The following is a 23,727-nucleotide window of genomic DNA, read 5'->3' on the forward strand; positions in this document are numbered from 1 at the left end:
CTTCAAACATCTTACAGTAAATAATTCAAAGTCTCCTGACTCTCTTCGAAGGATCAGCCAAGAAAATACTAAAGAGAATGAATATAGGAGGATCCTAGCATATAAACCCACTTTTTCTTTAATGAGATCAGTAGTATTTTGGGTACCTGATTACTAAAACCTTTATATGGAACAATGTGTTCTCTGTAGAAAAAGCTAGAGAACAAGGTAAACTATTACCACATCAAACAATGTCTTATCAAATCAACCTGTATCCAAAAGCATCAGACGACACTAGTGAGTAATGCTGCACTTCAGCCAACACTTCAGCTCACATTAGCCTGTCAACTGCAGTTCTTGGGCAACAGTTCTAGTCTTCCAAATAAGCTGAGATCATAATCTTTTTGTTGTTGTTTCCTGCCAGGCAAAGAAGTGGTTTCACCCTCAGCCTTTTCCAGACCACTGAAAGATAACAAGATACTAAAGCAACTTGTCCCTCCCCATGTGCAACTCCTGCCAATTCTAAATCTCCTGAAACAATAAGCTAAACAAGGCCAGTATTCCAGGAGATGGGGTTTATATGAGGTCCAACACCTCTGCCTGAGAATGAATCATAAAACCACTAGCACTCCATTCCCCAGCATTACACCATTCAGCCCCAACTGGGTTGAATCGTGCAAAATGAAAAAGAAATCAGGAACACACTGAACTTAAAACCTCAAGTATATTTTAAATCCTGTTTTAGATTCATTTAAATTAACAGAGGTCAGGAAACTTCTTTATTCAAGCTGGGTTATTCTTACCAGTTCAATACCAACATCAGTCAGCCACATTTTTTCCACTAAAAAAAAAAAAAACCCTGACAGGAGAACAAACATTCTAAAACTCAATAGAGAACATGGAAACAGCTTACAATAAACTTTGCCTTCTAGAATAACTAATGGAGGAAATTACCCAGTTTTTTGGCCATGGGAAACAACTATTTGTATATTACATATTTTATAGGTCACAAATTAAAAGCACAATTTTTATGTTCTAGTATAGCATTTTTCCAAATTGTTCCACAAAGAACATCAGTGTAACAAGAAAAAACAAATCAAATAAGTTTAAGAAGCTCTGCTTTCCTTTGTCCTCTTCTTGGAAATGACTGACGTACATTTGCATACTTGAGAGTCTCAGAGTCCCGCAATAAGCTCTATGGGATTCAACATTTTCCCCAAGTTCATTTGGCCTTGCAGCCCTTTGTCTCTCACAACACATATCAATATTCCACAAAATGGCTGTTCTGTGAAATATAATTTGAGAAAGATTCTTCTGAAAAGGGATATAAGAAATAGTTAAGGAGCTGAGACTCTGGATGCAGCCTAATTTAAATACCAGCTTTACAACTTCTTAGCTGTGAAACATTAGGCAAGCTTCTTCATGTCATTTGTCCCTCAGTTTCCAGGCAAATATATGCAAAATAATGGCACCAACTCCTAAGAATAGGCCTTTCCATCAAGTTAGAAATTTTTTTTTCTCAGTGCCTTAGATGGCTGATTACTTTTTATCAAGTTCACAATGTCCCCCTCCCAGAGACCCTCCCTGACTATGCAATATGAAGTTAGCCCCACCCAGGTCACTACTACTTTATCTTCTTTTCCTCATGATAACTCTCTGTTTAACTATTAAACTGCTATCTGTTTCACCTCAATAAAATATGTACCCATGAACTCAAACTTCATCAGTTACTCTATCCCAAAACATAAGTAGTCACAGAATGGATGGGTGGGTGGATGGATGAATAAATCAATGAGTGAATGAATAAATGAGGCTGTGAGAATTAACTGTGAATCAATGTAAAGCACTCTTATTTCAAAAAGATACATTCACTCTATGTTAAAAGTACCACCATACACAATTGTGAACACATGGCAACAACCTAGATGTCCATCAAGAGATCAGTGGATTAAGAAGATGTGGTACATATATACAATGGAATACCACTCAGCCATAAAAAAGAACAAAATGATGTCATTCACAGTAACATAGATACAACTACAGATTATCATAAGAAAGACAAATGTGAAGCACTCTTCATAGTGCCTAACATAAACTTCTAGCTAGATGATGTTATGAAAACTTTTGATGAACAATGAATGGTGAAGGCATTCATAATCATAATTCTTACACTATTTAACTTGACTCTTCCTGCTATATTTTGGGTAAACATTTCATAACATTTATTCAGAGGTATATTGGTAAGTGAGATTTCAGGGATGGGGTGAAGAGGATAAGTAGACCCTAAGAGGAGCATTTGCCAATTTCCATGGTGTAAATATGCCCACAATTCCAAGCTATAAATGATTTACAAGCCCGTTCATGAAATTCCTAGAAATGTAACAAATGGCTCTCGAAAGCCATTATCATCTCTCTCTCTTGAGAAAGGCCTTTTCAGGCTTTCCAAACTTGTTTGCTGAGTTTGAGTTTAAAATAAGATTTTTTTTATAGGCACCTTTTTCCACATTTTCCCTTCTTGATGAGCCAAGATAAGGGCTATCCACTGACTTTGTTCCATTAACAAAATAGTTGGATTTTTTGGGCTACATTTTCTGTACCATTCTCTATGGACTCTTAGACTAATGTTTAAATGTCTAAACATGATGTATATTCATGTCAGATCACTGTGAAGACCAACTGATCTCATAAAATATCAACCAAATTATGTTTAGATCCATTTAAATGAAGCTTTCTACAATAGGATCAAGGCGCCATGTATTAATTGCTAACAATGAGCAGAATCTAATAAAAAAGAAGAGCGACTCTATCCTGCCCCAAGATCCAACATGGAGTGAAGGTCAATGCTACAGATGAAGGTTTCTCTTGTACCACAGTCTTGCTATACATGCAACATGATCCCTTGGCACCCAAAATAAAGCAGCAGGTTTTTTTTTCCAACTATAGAAATCTACCAACCACAGTTTTGAGATAACACAACCAAAATCTCAGAATCCACAGACACTCTACATGCAATGATGATATGCCAGTAATCATTACTTCTCTTCTATAAACTAAATGGAAACTCTATGTAGTAAGACAGGAAGAGATTGGTTTCTCCACCACTGTATTAGCTATCACTAATATCACTGTGTAACAAATCAGCCCAAAATTTAGCAGCTTAAAACAATACACAGGTATTATCTCAGAGTTTGTGTGGATCAGGAATCTGGGCATTGCTCAGCTGGGTCCTTCGCTTCACCATCTCTCAGAAAGCTGCAATCAAGTTCAGCACCAGCCCAGCACCTGTCAGCCCAGCACCTGTCCGCCCAGCACCTGTCATCTTACTCAAAGACTCAAATGGGGAAAAGATCCACTTCCGAGCTTACTAAGTGATTCCTGGCAGTTTTCAGGTCTTTGTGGCTGTTTAAGTGAGAGTCCCATTGCCTCCCTGGGTATCAGCTAGAGGTTATTCTCAGTTCCTTACCACATGGTCCTCTCCACCATGGCAGCTTGCTTCATCAAAGCAAACAGAGCTCCTGTCGTGGCTCAGCAGGTTAAGAACCCGACCAAGTGTCCATGAGAATGTGATTTCAATCCCTGGCCTCACTCAATGGGTTAAGGATCTAACGTTGCTGCAAGCTGCGACAGAGGTTGTATGTGCAGTTCAAATCCAGTGTTGCCATGGTTGTGGCAAAGGCTAGCAGCTACAGCTCTAATTTGACCCCTAGCCCAGGAAATTCCATTTGCCACAGGTGCAGTCACAAAAAGGGTGGGGGGGAAGCATGTAAGCTGAGAAGGCAATAGAGTCCTACAAGATATAATTAACAGTTTTATGTAGCCTAATTGTAGAAGTGACACTGGCATCCCATTACTTTTGCCATTCTCTTACTTAGGAGCAAGTCACTAGATTCAGCCTATACTCAAGGAGAGGGAATTACATAAGCATATGAATTCCAAGAGGTAGGGATCATTGGGGCCATCTTAGAAGCCTTGCCACCACATTCACTCTCTTGGAATGTGGATTGGAAGACTAGACCCAATAAAACATATTTTGAAGTGTCTCAAGGTAAAACCAATCCATATGATTTCCCAAATACATACCTAAGGTCTCATGAAAACAAAACAAAGGAGAATAAGCATGGAAGATATTAAGCCTGAAAATACAAGTCCTTTCAAATGTGGTAGGCAAATACAATCTCTGTCAGAGAAAACTCCTAGTAGCATCTGCATTAGCAATTCCCAACATGGAAGCCACGTTTTCTGAACAACCAAAAAAGTGACTCACTGGAAAGGCTGCCCATCTGAAAATGTATATAATGGCCAGGAAATCTAGTCTGGTCTGAAAGCAAATGTCTTCTGGAATTTTTATTTATGGTTACAGAATATTTTGAAAATATACTCAATGCCATTTCATTGATTCCAATTTTCTGTGAGATCTGTGTCTGCCACAGCATTTTGCCTGTGTGGTACTTCTGAGATCCCTATCTACCATAGTGGCAAGAAACTGCTGTAAAAATTTCAAACCTTGGCTGTCACCCACATTCTTTCTAAGATCTATCCAACCACATATTCTCAGATATCTGAGCATCCCAACTTTCAATGATGGTGGCAAGCCAAAGAGGCTGCCTCTGAGGGACTTCAAATGATTTAATTCACTAAGTGCAAAACACATACTCAGAAAACCTGGAACATTCTGTCCTACATGAATATAAATGCAGGCAAAGATTACCTAAACATTCAAAATTGGTCTGCACATTTTACCATTCTTTCCAGAAACATCCTTAGGCTTTACTTTCTAAAAATCTTATCCCAAATTCAGATATAAAAGTACTTATAATCATTGTTTTGCTAATCAACTAATCATTTTGCCCCTTTAAAAAGAGGATATTTGGTAAACATTTAAAACTTAAATAGTAACTGTATTTAAAAGGCCCTGAAACAATGGCCATTTGTAGGAAAGCAACTGTAAACCACCTTAGAGTTGACATGTGTTGCACACACTTGGATCCTGAATACGTGTTGAATAATAATGGAACATATGTGTGGTTAACAGAGGGAAAAAAAGACTAATGCAAAATTTCAGTTTAAAGGTGATAACTAGATAGGAAGGTTATAAAACAGATGACAAAAAGAATTTTGTTAAGGCTATAGATATCTTCCAACCTGTGAAAATATCTTGATAACATATTTAACATGTTTTAAGTTGTAAAATATTGCTTTGGGGAATGAGAAAAAGTGATCTTACCTCTCTAAGATGTATGTTTTCCTTCTCTTTCTGATCTAAAATCACTTCCAAATGGCTGACTTGAGACTCAGCCTCTGCCATCCGCCGCGTCCGTTCATTGTCATCCTCAAGACTTTTGGACGGCAAACCTTTACTTTGCAACATCTCAAGAAGTTTTTTAATTGACTCATCTCGGGCATTAAGGGTCTGTTTCTGCGTTTCAATTCTCAGCTCCATCTCCTCCAAGGTCTTCCTCAATAGGAATAGTTCCTTAGCCTGCCTGTCGTGCTCGGCTTGGAGCCGCCGGAAGTTCTCCTCAGTCAGTTCAATGGTAAAGTGCTCTGCACCTCGGTTGCCACTCTCTTGCTGCAGGAGGTGGTTGAGGTCTCTCTGGGTTCGCAGCTCATCCTGAAGGGCCTGGATTGTCAACTGCAGGTGCTATGATGAGAAAGACACAGCAGGAGAGGAGAAAGAAGGGGGAAAAGTCAATGGAAATGCCAACTGCTATTTGCTGCTACCACACTATGAAATGGAATGTTAATCATGAGGTCCAGAGGGCCAGCTGCGAAGTCCTCCAGGGTGACTTCGGAAGCATGGCACATTACATGGAGAGGGGGAATTAATTCAATGATACTTTTTGAATGTCATAAGAGAAATGTACACATACACAGAAAACAGTATATTAGTGTCAGTCACAAGGTAAATTATACATCTACAGAGTTTTAATTTAGGAATTGGAAAGGGTTAGAGGGAAACTTTCACAAACACGCCTTCTTTACATCCACAATGCTCCAGAATCAGTATTCCTTGTTTCCTAGGGTGCTCTTTATTCTACTGTTATTTTCTGTGATAAATGCATGTTTGTTTAAAAATAAAAATAATAGCATCCACTACAAGTAGACACAAACGAGGACTTTATTTTTTACAAATAAAGCTGTGAAAAGGTTTAGTAAACAGGATTACTGCATCTGCAAGCAAAAGGGAACAAATGCAGACAGAGACAAACACACTCATACACAGGAGAAAGTGAGGCTATGCAGAGCAAAATGAACGAGCCGCAAAGAGTGGACAAACCTTGGTTCTTCTGGCATCCAGTAACTGAACAGCGTGGGAAATGAAAAAAAAAAAAAAAATGAAGCAAAAATCAACACAAAGAAAAGTCCAGTGCAAGCAAGGATATTTAACAGAAAGAACTTAATCAACATAAAGTACCTTCACAGAGAAAAAAAAAGAAAAAGAAAAGCGATTTCTTATTACAGCAAAGGCCCATAAGCTACATAGAATTTATATCAATGCTTCATAAATGTGATTTTAGAAAAGAAAATAAAGTGAGGTTTATTCTACCTTTTGTTTATTTAAATCTCACTGACCCAGGAACCCAATATCTTAGGTATATTACCAGGGAGGAATACACAACACTCCAGAAGTACCCCCCTATCATTCCAGGTCAATATTTTAACCAAAATCAGAGTGAAGTGCTGTAGTTACCAGTGGTGAAAAAAGAAACCCTTGTATGAAGACAGCTGGTGAATTCAGCAGTACCCTCCCCACAGGGGCAACCCCCAGGCTAATGAAAACAGGCAGCTATAAACTGAAGGAAGGAAGAAGGCAGGAGGCTTCCAAAACAGAGTTACTCATCCATTCACCAAACACGTTTCCCTGGTGCAGATCAGACACAATGACAAATATGGGAATCAAGATGAACCTAAGGGGGGGCCTAGATCCTGCCTGAAGGGAACTCTCGGTATTATAAGGAATGGATAATACCCTATCTAAGTTACATAAATATTGGAGCAGTCCACATTTGGAAACCCTTCTGAATTCCACAGAGAGATTGAGATTTTTTTGAGTGTGGCCTGTATCCAGAAACTAGCACCAAGTGATACTTTTATTAAACTTTTCATTGGTGTCCACCCAAACTTTCCATTTAGGAAAATCCATTGAGAAATTCCTAGAGCATGGCAAACAACTACTCTTTCTCAGGTGTGTGTCACAATACGTGCCATGGTACTGAATTCAAAGTAAACAGCTGTTATATATATAATTCACCCCAGTAAAATGTAAAATGCAGTGCTTTTTAGTATAGTTAAAAGTTGTACAACCATAAACAAATAATTTTAGAACATTTTCATCATCCCCAAAAGAAACTCTGTACCCTTTAGAAGTCATGTCCCATCCCTTCTCCCTACCCCAGGCCCTAGTAACCATTAATTTCCTTTCTTTCTCTATGGGTTTGCCTATTCTAGACATTCCATACCAATGGAATCATGCAATTAGTGATTTCTTTCTTTCACTAGCATGTTTTCAAGGTTCATCTATGTTATAGCATGTATCAATATTTCGTTCTATTTTAATATAGATGAATATTACCATTACAGGGATATACCACATTATCTTTATCTATTCAGAAGTTGATTCATACACAAATATTCATAGCACCATTATTCATAGTAGCCAGAAAGTGGAAACAACCTATATGTCAATCAACTGATGAAAGAGTACATAAAATATGGCACAACCAGGTCCAGTGACAGAAATAAACTGATGATTATCAGGCGGGTTTGGGTAGAATGGAAGATGACTGCTAAAGTGTTTCTTTTGAGGGTGATGAAAATGTTCTGGACTTAGTGGTGGTGTTGTTGGTTGCACAACTTTGTAAATATTCCAAAAACAAATGAATTTTACATGTTAAATGGGTGTACTGTATGGTTCATGAATTATATTTCAATACAAGTGTCACAAAAGAAAACATTAGGTGGGGTCATAAGATGATGTGGTCCCCCTCCACCAGCCAACCATCCCTAAACCACAGCAAAACAAAGTCCATAGGAGTATCAACCGTCTTCAGCCCACTGACGTGGCTGTTGCCAAGCCTCTTGGGAGTCTGCAACTGTCCTCAAATCATTTTAAACATTCTTGACACTGGCAAATCTTTGCCCTTTGAACATGGCTTGGGTTTCTGAGACAATCCAAGTTTACATGGAGACAAACATGAGGAATCAGGATGATCACACTGGAAATCACCTTTTCTGAGAGTGACCAAAAATAAGACTGACTTTCTAATGCAGTTCACATAAACTAGCCAGTAGGGAATTTAAAAAAAAAAATCAACTATAATGGAAAAATCATAATTAATTAATTAATTAATTTAACTGCCAAAATGCTTTGAGCAAAACAGCAACAATGGAAGATAACTCTGTTAAAGGTTTGGATGAGCCAGTTGCCTACTGCCCTCATCCTTTGCTTCCAAACCTGCAAAACGGGGATAATCATAATACCTACCTCATAGAGTTTCTGTGAGGAGTAATTCAGATAATGCATCAAGTGCTAGGTTTGAGGGCAAAAGGAGGGAGGAAGTTTGGTAGAAAGGAAAGTAGAAAAGAAGAATGAGGAGAGAGGAATGGAGGGAAAAATCAATCCACTTAATTATTCAATATGCATTTACCCAGTGTCTTTCTATACTCCTGAAATATCAAAATAGAAAACAAAGGAAAAGAAATGGTCCATGCTCCCAATCCATGTGGACAAATAAATCGATAGTGGCAATACAATAGAAGTCATAGCCATGTGGTTAGAAATGCAAAGAGAATGTAACCCAGGCTGGACACATGTAAGAAAATACCCTAAACCAAGAGCTACTACTGAGCTTTGTCTTCAAGAATAAATGAAAGTTAAGCCTGTGGAGAATGATGGAAATAGTAAATAAAGTAAAAAACCCCAGAGGCAAAGACAGACCAGACCTATTATGGAACAGTAACAGCAAAAATCTCTATAGCCCCTACCACAAGCCAGGCCCAGTTCTAAGTTTTTTATTTCTTCACAATTTCTCAGTCATGTAACCACTATTATGATATCCATTTAACAAATGAGAAAATGGAGGGCCAGTGTGGTTAAGTAACTTGCAGGAAGTCACCTAGCTAGTCAAGTGGCACAACCAGGTGTTCATCCAGGTAGTCTGACTTCAGCACCCCTGCATGAATCGCTATACCATCTGACCTCTGAATTGGCATAAATACTTCAGGATGGCTGAAATAAAGAATAGGGAGGTGGGCAGGAGTGGTGAGATGGGCAGGCAATTATGACAGTTACAGAAATTCTTAAAATTAAATACTAACCAAGCTATTCCTTATTCAGAAGTTGTCATGATACATACTTCCATGTTGCACATTTATTAAGAAGTAAAATTTATTTTCCAGGTAGACTGAATGATCTAAGCATGACCAGTCTGATAAATCAACCTAAAATTTAGTGTTCAAAAATTTCTCAAATTCACATATCATGTATTTCCATTCTCTCTCTCTCTCTCTCTTTTTTTTTTTTTTTTTTTTTTTTGTCTTTTTGCTATTTCTTGGGCCGCTCCCGCGGCATATGGAGGTTCCCAGGCTAGGGGTCGAATCGGAGCTATAGCCACCGGCCTACGCCAGAGCCACAGCAACGCAGGATCTGAGCCGCGTCTGCAACCTACACCACAGCTCACGGCAATGCCAGATCGTTAACCCACTGAGCAAGGCCAGGGACCGAACCCGCAACCTCATGGTTCCTAGTCGGATTCGTTAACCACTGCGCCACGACGGAAACTCCTTTTTTTTTTGGCGGGGGGAGGGGGGGGTCTTTTTGCCATTTCTTGGGCTGCTCCTGCGGCATATGGAGGTTCCCAGGCTAGGGGTCAAATCGGAGCTGTAGCCACCGTCCTACACCACAGCTCACGGCAACACCGGATCCTTAACCCACTGAGCAAGCCATTCTCTTTTAAAATATTTAAGCAGGAATCTTGGAGTTCCTGTCATGGCGCAGTAGTTAACGAATCCGACTAGGAACCATGAGGTTGCGGATTCGGTCCCTGCCCTTGCTCAGTGGGTTAACGATCCGGCATTGCCATGAGCTGTGGTGTAGGTTGCAGACGTGGCTCAGATCCCGCGTTGCTGTGGCTCTGGCGTAGGCCGGTGGCTACAGCTCCAATTCGACCCCTAGCCTGGGAACCTCCATATGCCGTGAGAGCGGCCCAAAGAAATAGCAAAAAGACAAAAAAAAAAAAAAAAAAAAAAAAAAAGATAAGCAGGAATCTCTTTATTTCTAAAAATGGATCCTTGAGCAAAATGAATGTACCTCGTAGAACACTGATAATCTTTCTGCTTCATAGGATGGGGAGAAATTTTAAAACAATCTCTCCCCTTCTCTTTCCCCTCATTGTTTTAAAGAGTCAACTCAATCAAGTTTCAAAAATTATTTACCATATATCTATATCTAGTTGGATATTTAACATAGACAATTTCAATTTTAAAATAAAGTAACAGCACTTTTAATAAATAACCCACTGAAATTAATATCCTCTCTGTCTCAATTTTCTTATTTGGAAAAGTGAGAGAGTAATAATTCCTACTGCATAAGGTTATTATAAGGATTAAGTGAGTTAATACATATAAAGCTCTTAAAAGTAACAGGTAAACAGTAATCGATTATACCAACGAGGATAGGATAGGGTTTGCTGCTGTGAGAACAGCACAAAAACCCACATTCTAAAAGATAAAACCCACCTGACACGCCGATGGCATGGTATCAGCATTCTTAGAGCTCAAAGAGGTCTTAAAGTTTAGCTTGTTAACTTCGTTTTATATATGAGAAAATCAGATCCACGAAGGTTAATTGACAGGCCCAAGAGCACACATACATTGCCAAATCCAGGATGTTGGTTTCTGGGATCCTGGACTCCATCCTGGTATGTATTCCAATAACCCTAAGAGTAGACCAAAAGGGGGTGGGGCTCTCCGCTTTGACAACTTAGGAAAAGGCAGTGGTGTCTTTTATTGAGAGGATGAGAGATAAGCTAAATCATTTAACCTCTGCATCACCAGTCCTACCCAGTAGTTAAATAGCCTGGGATACTCCAAGGGTAATTTATTTAGACCGCCATTCTAAGTCCTTGCAAAAGTAGTAATAGCTTCTATGTAGCTATCAGAAGACAAGCTCAATTTTAAAAAACAATAACTCTTAAAGATCAGGATACAATAGTACAGGTGAAAACTCTGGCAAAGCCAAAAGTACTTTCTATAAAGGTCAAAAGACTTAAAAAGTAAAAAAAAAAAAAAAAATTTTTAAAAGATACACACTTTTTCAATTTCCTCCATTCCTTGATTATCCAATTCCTTCAAATTGAATCGTCTTTCCCTTCTCAACCATGAAAGCACATTTCTTTGAAGCAGCCACTTAAACTTCACTAGATCAATAGCCAAGGGCATTCCTTTCAGTTTGTTACCTGCATCAAGTACCTACAAACAAGCAAATTTTAAGGCTGTGTTCTAGGGCCATTTCTCTGCAATCTCCCAGTCATCACAGTGGTCTCAGCTTCCCAAAGCCTCAACCACTCCTCTTGCTTCCACCCCACTGCACATTAGGAGAGAAAATCCCTTCCAATATCCATTTGCATCAGGATGAGACATCACCAGGGTCCCAATCAACCTGCTATCAACTTGGAACACCTAATTCCCTTCAAGCACAAAAGTGAACCTGGTTGGATGAATATTCAGAAAGTTTTTTACTCCCCACCCTGATAGTAGGATCATCCTCTAGCTGTCCTCAAAGAAATCTAAGCTCAAAATGCAAACTTCCTTCTCCACAGCTGACCACTGAGAACACCACAGAAGAAAACAAAGCTGTTTTCAGCTAAAACAGTCAAAGTAGCTGCAACAAAAGGGCATCCACCTTCTCTCTGCAGTCACTCTGCTAGGAGTGCAAATAAAATACATCATATTTATCCTGGTACCTGGCCTATAAACCAGAACTTTTTAACCTTTTCCTCCCACACCTAAATTTCATACGTTGAACTCTGCCCTGGATAGGAAAGGCTAGCCCTATCTCCAGTCCAAAGAAAGAAAAAAGTTTAAAATCATTGTTTTGCCCATTAAACACAGGTAAACAGAATGGGAGCTAAAAAGATGAGTCTGCCCAATTGATTCCAAGACTCAGACAATAAAGGAAGTCCTAATGACTTCTGTTTCTGGTTTTATGGTAGGCTAATTTTCTGATAGGATGTCCTAGTACTCAACGGTCAGATAAAGGCAAATAAATCTTTCAAAACACTGCTATGCTCACACAAAAAATAAGGAAAATCTCCAAGAGAGAGAGACAGAGAGGAAGATTGAGAGAGAGAAAGTGAGTTTCTCAAGGTCAGGTTCTGGGCCAAATTTGTATCAGACCACCAAGCCTAGCACATAATATGCATCAAATAAATAATGAGTAAAATATGGGCAGAAAGTTAAAAAGACTAGAAGGAAAACTGTCTCACCGGTCAGCACAGGGTAACAATGAGGCTGGTTTCCACTCTTCTTTGTTTTGCTGTAGTTGGGGTGGGGGGAGTTGGGGGTAGGGGAGAGTGGGAAGAATATCCTTGACCTCCGATTACTCTTTCCTGTTCTCAGCCCCAAAACTCAAAATTCTTCACGTCCACTAGCTCACTTGTCTGACAAAACTGCTCCAAAGCTGCCAGAACTATGTCCACTTCAAAAGAGAATAAATTGGGCTGGCTTAAGGGATTTGACTGCAATCACATCGTTAGCAAATACAGGCCAGGGTCTAATATTGAAGTTTACTCCAGCCAATTCTGAAGTCTCCCCCGATCTAAACATACTATAGAACTTCATTTTGCACAATTCTTACAGGCTTCAATAGTCATTCAACGTTGAAAAAAGGAGAACAATGAAAATATAAGAAACGAAGCCATATTTGAGTTCATATAGAAAAGGAGGGAAAATATACTTTTCCTTAGCCAACATTTAAAACAGGGACTTCCAATAGCTACTGGAGTCAGAATCTAATCCAGATTTTAGAATGTCTCAAACACAAAAAGGTAAATAGAATGAAAATATAATTATATATGTATAATGTGCATGGAACACACAATTATTTAAATAGGGACTAGCCAGATGTTTAGAATCTACTATGTCTTATCCCCAAACATGGAAAATATGAGTTCCTGGCAGATTTGAAAAAATTTGTGACCTTAAGCTCTTTTCCACACTATGGGGAAAAAACAAAAAATGATAAAGTTTTGTACTATAAAGCAGTTTAGTGTTTCATTGCTATGAAAACCGTCTCTTAGCTATATAAAAATATGAATTGGCTTATACCCAAAAGCCTTGAACTTTTTTTTTTTTTAATAAATCCATACTCCTTCTCAAGCAAGGGCTTAACATAACTCTTTCAAAGAAAACAAAATCTCTTTGCAGACAACTTGGCCTGCTCTACTTCTCTTGTGACTTTATTTTCCTATTTATCATTTTCCAGTTTGTCTCTACTCAAATATTAAGGGCAAGTTCTCTGATCCCTTTTTCCATAATCCTGTGTGCAGGATGTGCAGCACTCCTTGTGGCTCTAAACCTTCCATGCGCTGTGTCATGTATATGAAAAGATAAACAGCAGGCATTGGCTAAAAACATGTGGCCCGTGTTCTGTACAAGAGTTGCTCTGCTGAGAAAGGTATAAAAAATTAATATTTAGACATATGGTCTTGGGCTTTTTCCTTTAGGGTAGACAGAATAAGCATGTAGGTAATGAAGAATATTGATAGGTGATTTTTTTTTAAAAAAGCACCAAAGCAGCAGGATTCTGGGATCCTCACACAGATGCGCTGTCAAGTGATAACTGCAAAATCCACTTTGGTTGATAATATGTGACATTTTGCCAAGATTGATAATAGTAAAAACAGTATACATGGGAAAGCCCTCTTGGCAGTTGCTTTTGTAAGCAAGGAGTTCTGGTTTTCATTACAAACCAATACTATAAGGTGGCACAGTACTGGAATATTGTTCTGAGCTGAGAGTTAAGGACTGAAGTTTAATTTCAGCCTTGCTACTAATCACCTATATGATGTGGAGAAAATGACTAAACTTGTCTGGGCTTATAACAGCAGTAGTGATAAGCTGGGTTTTGAATCCTGCACTTATCTATGACAGCCTATGTCACCCTGGACAAATTACTTAGGTACTCTGAGCATCAAATTATTCATCCATAAACAGAAAATAATCATCATAACTGAATTACATGATTTGCACAAAGAGCACATGAGATGCTCAAGTGAACAAGTTCCCATAAAGCATGAAGCATAGAGCCTGGCACACAAATAAATGTTCACTGTTATTACTGCTGTTGAGAAAGTGGTGGTGGCTAGAGGCCCAGAATTAAAATGTCTCTCCTTTCTCCTCCCATTTGGACATAGAAATGAACATAATAAACTTAAGTTTTTGACCATCAAAAACAGTGGGAAACAAAATGCTAAGTACTTTGGTATTTTTTAAATAAGGGAAAACAGGAAACAGTTGTTTTAAGACCAACTCAAAGATGGGTAAAATTGATTTCCCATTAACTTGTCCATAAATAACTCTACAAGGGGCCCTTGGGAATACCAACCATTTCTGTTTTGAAGATCAGGGTTCTTTCCCTAATATTACCCAGTAATATATAAGCAACTACTAAAGGACAGTAGCATGCCCTGATGTTGACACCTTTCAATGCTGCAACAGGTTACAGATAAATAAAGAAATAAATAAAAGTTTAAGAAATACTGATTTTTTTTTTTTTTTTGCTTTTCAGGGCCGAATGTGCAGCCTATGGATGTTCCCAGGCTAGGGGCTGAATCGGAGGAGCAGCTGCCACCCTATGCCACAACCACAGCAATGGCAGGATCTGAGCCATGTCTGTTACCTACACCATAGCTCACAGCAACGCTGGATCCTTAAACCCACTGAGCGAGGCCAGGAATCAAATCCAGGTCCCCATGGATAGTAGTCAGGTTCATTACCACCGAGCCACAATGGGAACTCCCAGAAATACTGATGTTTTTTAAATGTATTTAGAAAAGCAACCCAAGGAGTTCCCGTCATGGCGCAGTGGTTACGAATCCGACTAGGAACCATGAGGTTGCGGGTTCGATCCCTGGCCTTGCTCAGTGGGTTATGGATCCGGCGTTGCCGTGAGCTGTGGTGTAGGTTGCAGATGCGGCTCGGATCCTGCGTTGCTGTGGCCCTGGTGTAGGCCGGCGGCTACAGCTCTGATTCGAGCCCTAGCCTGGGGACCTCCATATGTCGTGGGAGTGGCCCAAGAAATGGCAGAAGACAAAAAAAAAAAAAAAAAAAAGCAAAGCAACCCAAAACATGCAAAAATAGAAACAATTGTTAAGACGGAAACTTTTCCATTATTAATAGTTGACTATTAATAATAAAAAAGTATCCACATGCAGTTAGAGGACAGTTCTTTCATTTTAATTCCTTAGCAAATCTTAGGTATAAATGACATTTTAAATTTTTTACTGCAATTTTCTTCCCTTTCACCTCCTCTTTGCTCCCCCCATGTTTATTTTTAAGATTTAGCCATCTAAGTATTTTTAAAACAAATTAATACCATTTCAAATAGGTGGGTGGCAGACACTGAACTACTAATTTTTCCCTGACCTACAAATTTGCTCAAACTCTACCTCTGACCTACATGATGTGCTCAAACTCTAGCCCTTGCTCTTCAAGTTTTCATGAGGAGATATTCTTCTTAAAGTAGTCCCCTGCTTGTCTCTGCCCCTTGAGTCACTCCACACTTGGGAAAGGGGCCTAACTGACCTCCATGCTATTCAGAATGTGACCCTTGGGCCAGCAGCATCAGCATCACCAGGTTCTTGTAATAAAGGTGGAATCTCAGGTCACACTCAGACCTGCAGAATCAGAATCTGCATTTTAATAAGACCACCAGGTAATCTGTAGGTACATACAGGTTTGAGAAACAATTCTGTCGACTTTAAAAACAAAACAAAATAAACTTCACCTCTATTACTGCTTTAAGAAATGATTATTTGTTGAGATGAGATTAAGATGGCAGAGTACAAGGATTTAAGCTGACCTTCTCACACAAAAACAAAGAAATTACAACCAACTGCTGAATAACCACTAACAAAATAGGGTATTCCCACTAGGCTCAGCACAAATGAACTCAATTAGTATCCATGAGAATATGGGTTCGATCCCTGGCCTAGCTCAGTGGGTTAAGGATCCAGCATTGCCGTGAGCTGCAGTGTAAGTCACACATGTGGCTCAGATCTTGCATTGCTGTGGCTGTGGCATTGACCAGCAGCTATAGCTCCAATTTGACCCCTAGCCTGAGAATTTCCATATGCCACAAGTATGGCACTAAAAAGAAAAATTAAAAAATTGACTCGAAACTACCAACAAAGATATCCTACACCTAAAGACAAAGAAGAAGCCACATTGAGGCAGTACAAGGGGTGTTTTCACATTATAAGCAATTCCATACCCACTGTGTGGGCAATCCACAGACTGGAAAATATATTGCACAGGCTCTCCAACAGGAGTGAGAGTTTCAAACCCCAAGTCAGGTTTCCACACCTGGGGGTCTAGTATTGGGAAGAGGAGCCTCTGGAACATTTGGTGTTGGAGGCCAGCAGGGCTTGCACACAGGAGTATCACAGGACTGGTGGAAACAGAGATTCTGCTCTAGGAGTGTGTACATGGGCTTTCATGTGCACTGGGTGCCAGGGAAAAGCAGAGATTCCAAAAGAACCTGGGTCAGATCTACCTGCAAATCTTGGAGGATCTCTGCGTAAACAAGGGGCAGCTATGGCTCCCAGTGGGGGAAAGACATTGGGAGGTAGAAGTTTTGAGAATAATCATCAGTGTGAAATCCCCTAGAGGTGGCCATTTTGGAAAAATCTGGCCCCACCCATCAGGGTTGAGAAGCCCCAGGCCAAACAACAAACAGTGTGGGAACACAAACCCACCCATCAGCAGACAGGCTGCCTGAAGTCCTCTAGGCAGACAGCTGCCTTTAATCACACCCAGAGACAAAGCCCCATCTGCCAGAGGGACAAGAATCAGCTCCATTTACTACTGGGCAGGAACCAGTCCCTCCCATCAGGAAGTCTGCAACAAGTTCCTGAACCGATTTCCTCCACAAGAGGCAAGACATGAGAAGCAAGAGAGGCTACAACCCTATAGCTGGGAAAAGGAGACCACACTAAAAGCTATAAGAAATGAAAAGTCAGAGAAATATGACCAAGATGAAAGAAAAAGAAGTTAAAAAAAAAAAAAAAAAACTAAGTGAACTGGAGATTAGCAAGCTCCATGACAGAGACTTTAGATTAATAATAGTTAAGATGATTCAAGATCTTGGAAATAAGCTTGAGGTAAAGATTGATAAATTATAGCAATAGAAGATTTAAAGATTAAGCAAGCAGAGATCCCAAAAACAATAACTGAAATAAAAAATTCACTAGAAAGAAACAACAGCAGAATATAGGAAGCAGAAGAATGAATAAGTGAGGTGGAATACAAACCGGAAAAAATCATTGATGAGGAATAGAATAAAGAAAAATAAAGGAAAAGAAATTCTAAGTCTAAGAGAACTCTGGGACAACTTTAAATGTACCAACATCCACATTACAGGGATGCCAGGTGGAAGAGAAAGGGCCAGAGAAAATATTTGATGAGATAATAGCCAAAAACTTCCCTACCATGGGAAAGGAATCACTCACTCAAATCCAGGAAGCACAACAAACACCATAAAAAATAAACCCAAGGAGGAATACCCTGAGATACATATTAATCAAACTGACCAAAATTAAAGACAATGAGAAAATATTGAAAGCAACTAGGCAAAAGCAACAAATAACATACAAGGGAACCCCAGTAAGCTTATCAGCTGAATTCATCAGAGACTCTGCAAGCCAAAAGTTGCCATTGTGACTTGGCAGTAAGGAACCCAAGTAGAACCCATGAGGACATGAGTCTGATCCCTGGCCCTGCTCAGTGGGTTAAGGATCCAGTGTTGCCATGAGGCATGGTGTGGATCACAGAAGTGGCTCAGATCCAACACTGCTGCAGCTGTGGCATAGGCCAGCAGCTGCAGCTTTGATTCAACCCCTAGCTTTGGAACTTCTATATGCTGCAGTGCAGCCCAAAAGAAAAAGAAAAAGAAAAAAAGAAACTGCAGGACAGAAGGGAGTGGTATGATTCAAATGAAGTGATGAAAGGAAAAAACCTCCAACCAATAATATTCTACCCAGCAAAGCTCTCATTCAGATTTGAAGGAGAAATCAAAAGCTTTACAGACAAGCAAAAGCTAAGACAATTCAGCACCACTAAACCAGCTTTACAACAAATACTAAAGGAACTTCTCTAGATGGAAAAGAAAAAGCTACAATGAGAAACAAGAAAATTACAAATGACAAGGCTCACCGGTAAAGGCAAGCATATAGTAAAGCTAGGAAATAATCCACCACAAATATGCTACCAAAATCAGAAATCGTGAGAAGAGGAGGAAATAAATGCAGGATACTGGAGATTCCTTTGCAACTAAGCGGCCAGCAACTTAAAACAATCTTGTATATATAGACCTCATGGTAACAGCAAACTGAAAATTTACAATAGATACATACACAAATAAGACAAAGCAATTCAAACACACCGAAAATTTACAATAGATACATACATAAATAAGACAAAGCAATCCAAACACAGCACTAAAGATAGCCATCAAACCACAAGAGGAGAAAACAAGAAGGAAAGAAAAAAGACCAAAACAATTAACAATAGCAATAAGAACATATACATATCAATAATTACCTTAAATGTAAATCGACTAAATGCTCCAACCAAAAGACACAGATGGATACAAAAACAAGTCCCATATGTATGCTGTCTTCAAGAGACCCACTTCAGTTCTAGGGACACATACAAACTGAAAGTGAGAGAATGGAAGAAAATATTCCATGCCAATGGAAATCAAAAGAAAGCTGGAGTAGCAATTCTCATATCAGACAAAATAGACTATAAAATAAAGAATGTTATGAGAGACAAAGAAGGACATCACATAATGATCAAAGGATCAATCCAAGAAGATATAATAGTTGTAAATATATACACACCCAACATAGGAGCACTTCAATATGTAAGTCAACTGCTAACAGCCTTAAAAAGGAGAAACTGACAATAACACAGTAATAGTGGGGGATTTTGACACTCCACTTACAGCAATGGATAGATCATCCAGACAGAAAATCAACAAGTAAACACAGGCCTTAAATGAGGCATTGGACCAGATGGACTTAATAGATATTTATAGAATATTCCAGCCAAAAGCAGAATACATATTCTTCTCAAGTGCACATGGAACATTCTCTAGGATATATTGCATTCCAGCCTAAAATCAATCCTTGTAAAATCTTACCAAGCATCTTTTCCAACTATAATGTGGTAAGACTAGAAATCAACAAGGAAAAAAAACTGCCAAAAACACAAACATGTGGAGACTAAACAATATGATACTAAATAACCAATGGATCACTGAAGAAATCAAAGGGAAAATTTAACAATGCTGAAAAGCAAATAACAACAAAGACACAATCATCCAAAAAACTATGTGATGCAGCAAAAGCAGTGCTAAGAGGGAAGTTGGTAGCAATACAAGTCTACCTCAGGAAACAAGAAAAATCTCCAATAAACAACCCACCTTTATACCTAAAGCAGCTAGAGAAAGAAGAATAAACAAAACCCAAAGTTAGCAGAAGGAAAGAAATCATAAAGACCAGAACAGAAATAAATGAACTAGAAATGAAAATGATAGAAAAGATCAATGAAATGAAAAGCTGATTCTTTGAAAAGATCAACAAAATTGATAAATCCTTAGCCAGACTCACCAAGAAAAGAGAGGACTCAAATCAATAAAATTAGAAATGGAAAAGAAGAAGTTATAATGGACATCACAAAAATACAAAGGATCATGAGACTACTACAAGCAACTATATGCCAATAAAATGGACAGCTTAGAAGAAATGGACAAATTCTTAGAAAGGTACAATCTTCCAAGACTAAACCAAGAACAAATAGAAAAGATGAACAAACCAATCACAAATAGTGGAATTGAAACTGTGATTAAAAAACTTCCAACAAACAAAATTCCAGGACCAGATAGCTTCACAGGCAAATTTAGACAAACATTTAGAAAAGAGTTAACACCTATCCTTCTGAAATCATTCCAAAAAATTTCAGAAGCAGGAACACTCCCAAACTCATTCCATGAGGCCACCATCACCCAGATACCAAAACCAAAGACACCACAAAAAAAAAAGAAAATTACAAGCCAATATCACAGATGAACATAGATGCAAAAATCCTCAACAAAATACTAGCAATACATTAAAAGGTTCATACACCATGATCAAGTGGGATTCATCCCAGGAATGTAAGGATTTTGTGACATCCACAAATCAATCAGTGTGATACACCACATAAACAAACTGAAGAATAAAAATTATATGATCATATCAATAGATGCAGAAAATGCTTTTGAGAAAATCCAACACCCATTTCTGATACAAAAAAAAAAAAAAAAAAACCTCCAGAAAGTGGGCATAGAGGGAACCTACTTCAACATAATAAAGGCCATAGATGACAAACCCAGAGCTAACCTCATTCTCAATGGTAAAAAACTGAAAGAATTCCCACTAAGATCAGGAACGACAAGGATGTCCATTCTCATCACTTTTATTCAACATAGTTTTGGAAGTCCTAGCCATGGCAATCAGAAAATAAAAAGAAAGAAAAGGGATCCAAATTGAAAAGGAAGAAATAAAACTATCACTGTTTGCAGATGACATGATACTATACCAAGAAAATCCTAAAGATGCTACCAGAAAATTGTTAGAGCTCATTGATATATTTGGTAAAGTGCAAGATACAAAATTAATACAGAGAAATCAATCGCATTTCCACATACTAACAATGAAAGATAAGAAAGAGAAACTAGGGAAACAACCCCATTTATCATCACACCAAAAAGAATAAAATACCTAGGAATAAACCTACCTAAAGAGACAAAATACCTCTGAAATACCTCTGAAATACCTCTGAAAACTATGAGACGCCAAGGCAAGAAATCAAAGATGACACAAAACAGATGGCAAGATATACCATGCTCTTGGATTGGAAGAATCAATATTGTCAAAATGAGTACACTATCCAAGACAATCTACAGGTTCGATGTAATCCTGATCAAATTACCAATGGCATTTTTCACAGAACTAAAACAGTAATTTTAAAATTTGTATGGAAACACAAATGCCCCTGAAAAGCCAAAGCAATCCTGAAAAAGAAAAACGAAGCTGGAGGAATCCGGCTCCCTGACTTCAGACTATACTACAAAGTTTCAGTCATCAAAACAGCATGGTACGGGCACAAAAACAGAAACATGGATCAGTAGAATAGGACAGAAAGCTCAAAGATAAACCCACGCTCCTGTGGTCAACTAATCTATGACAAAGGAGGCAAGAAGAATATACAATGGAGAAAAGACAGTCTCTTCAATAATTAGTGCTGGGAAAACTGGATGGCTACAAGTAAAAGAATGAAATTAGAACATTCTCTAATGGCATACACAAAAATAAACTCAAAATGGATTAAAGATCTAAATGTAAAGCCAGATACTACAAAATTACTAGAGGAAATCATAGGCAGAAAACTCTTTGATGTAAACCACAGCAATATCTTTTCTGATCCACCTCCTAGAATATTAAAAATAAAAATAAACAAATTGGACATAATTAAACTTAAAAGTGTTTGCACAGCAAAGGAAAACATAAACAAAATCAAAAGACAGCCCACATAATGGGAGAAAACATTTTCAAATGAAGCAACTGACAAGGGATTAATCTCCAAAATATATATAAACACCTCTCGTAGTTCAACATTTAAAAAAAAAAACCCATCATAAAATGGGCAGGTCTAAACAAACATTTCTCCAAAGAAGACATAAAGATGGCCAAAAAAAATGAAAAGATGCTCAGCATCACCAATTATTAAAGAAATGTACATCAAAACTACTATGAGGTACCACCTTACACCAGCCAGAACAGCCATCATCACAAAGTCTAAAAACAATAAATGCTGGAAAAGGTGCAGAGAAAAGAGGTTGGTGAGAACCACTATGAAGATTCCTCAAAAAATTAAAAATAGAACCACCACATGATCCAGCAATCCACTCCTTGGCACCTATCCAGGAAAAAAACTACTCAAAAAGATACATGTACCCCAATGTTCACTGCAGCACTATGAACAACAGCCAAGACATGGAATCAACTTTAATGTCCATGAACAGAGGAATGGATATAGAATATGTGGTACATATATACAATGGAATATTGCTCAGCCATATAAAAGAATGAAATGTCATTTGCAGCAACATGGATGGACCTAGAAACCATCATACTAAGTGAAGTTAGTCAGACAACAAAAGACAAACATCATATGATATCACCTCTATGTGGAATCTAAAAAAAAAAAAAAAAAAAGATGCAAAGGAGGGACTGGGGGATTGGGTTTGACATATGCACAATGAGGTATATGGAGTGACTGGCCAAGGAGGACCTGCAGTACATCACAGAGAACTATTGAGTATTCTGTGATAAATCTATTTGAAAAAAGAATCTGAGAGAGAATGGATATGTGTATATGTATGACTGGGTCACTTGGTGGTACAGCAGAAATTATCACAACCTTGTAAATCAACTATACTTCAGTAAGACTTAAAAAACATTTTACAAGGATACAAATAAAGTTATTTGCAGAACAGAAACAGACTCAGACTGTGAAAAACTTACAGTTCCCAAAAAGGACAGGTCAGAGGGAGAGAGGGGTGCACTGGGGGTTGGGGATGGAAATGTTCTAAAATTAGGTTGTGATGATGGTTGTTAAAATGATAAACATAATAAAATTCATTGAAAAAAATGATTTGGTAAATGAAAGGTGAAGAAAACATCATGAAAATAATATTGTAGAAATAGTCCTAAGGAGCACACTGAAAAGTTACTTTGTGTGATTAATAAAATCTTAGTAAAGCATGAGTACGGCCTCTTTGTACAAGATAATACTGGTAAAGTAGACAAAGAGGATAATTCATTCACTCATTCAACCCTAATTGAACTATGTGCTATTTGATAGGTATATATGCTTAATTTCCTTTTCAAGTCAAAAAAGAAAACCTGCCAGGTTAAATATGAATAAATATACTTTACATGTAATATATGTTATAAATATAATATATCTTATATAATTATATATTATTATATATGCTGTTTAAGTGACACATAATATCTCAATTTTAATTCTGTAGAGTTATTTTCATTACCATCATTTAAAAGACAGTCTGGGAAGTTCCTGTTGTGGTGCAGTAGAAATGAATCCAACTAGTATCCATGAGGATGCAGGTTCAATCCCTGCCCTTACTCATTGGGTTGGGGATCTGGCGTTGCCATGAACTGTGGTATAGGTCACAGACGCAGCTCAGATCTGGCGTTGCTGTGGCTGTGGCATAGACTGGCAGCTGTAGCTCCAATTTGACCCCTAGCCTGGGAACTTCCATAAGCCACGGGTGTGGCCCAAAAAGCAAAAAAATAACAGTCTGAGGGAACCTTTAATGAGTTATCTGAAATGACAAGTACTAAGCTTTACAATTCAAATATTTTATTCATTTGTACTTTTAAATAGCATATCCATACA

General features: G+C 38.3%; 1 protein-coding gene across 50 annotated transcripts in view; it reads right to left on the reverse strand.

The window, feature by feature from the left end:
* The window catches only part of ERC2 (ELKS/RAB6-interacting/CAST family member 2), a 983,951-nt gene that overhangs the window by 799,005 nt on the left and 161,219 nt on the right, over nucleotides 1–23,727 (reverse strand). For 35 of the 50 annotated variants that reach the window (XR_014823366.1, XR_014823360.1, XR_002337958.2 and 32 more), the window contains exons 3-4: nucleotides 6,257–6,280; nucleotides 5,204–5,620 (exon numbers count right to left, since the gene is read on the reverse strand). Coding sequence is in view for 17 of the 50 variants with exons in the window: in XM_021070728.2 (XP_020926387.1) it covers nucleotides 5,204–5,620; nucleotides 6,257–6,280 (441 nt within the window). In the remaining 33 variants the exon portion in view is untranslated. The remainder of the gene's footprint in view (nucleotides 1–5,203; nucleotides 5,621–6,256; nucleotides 6,281–23,727) is intronic. The other 15 variants (XR_014823359.1, XR_002337959.2, XR_014823361.1 and 12 more) reach the window with 1 other exon arrangement.

Source organism: Sus scrofa, chromosome 13 (genome assembly GCF_054392235.1).
Source record: "Sus scrofa isolate SSC_HxYL_T2T_F1_AM1 chromosome 13, Sscrofa_HxYL_maternal_Yorkshire_Landrace_v2.0, whole genome shotgun sequence".
NCBI classification, from domain to species: Eukaryota; Metazoa; Chordata; class Mammalia; order Artiodactyla; family Suidae; genus Sus; species Sus scrofa.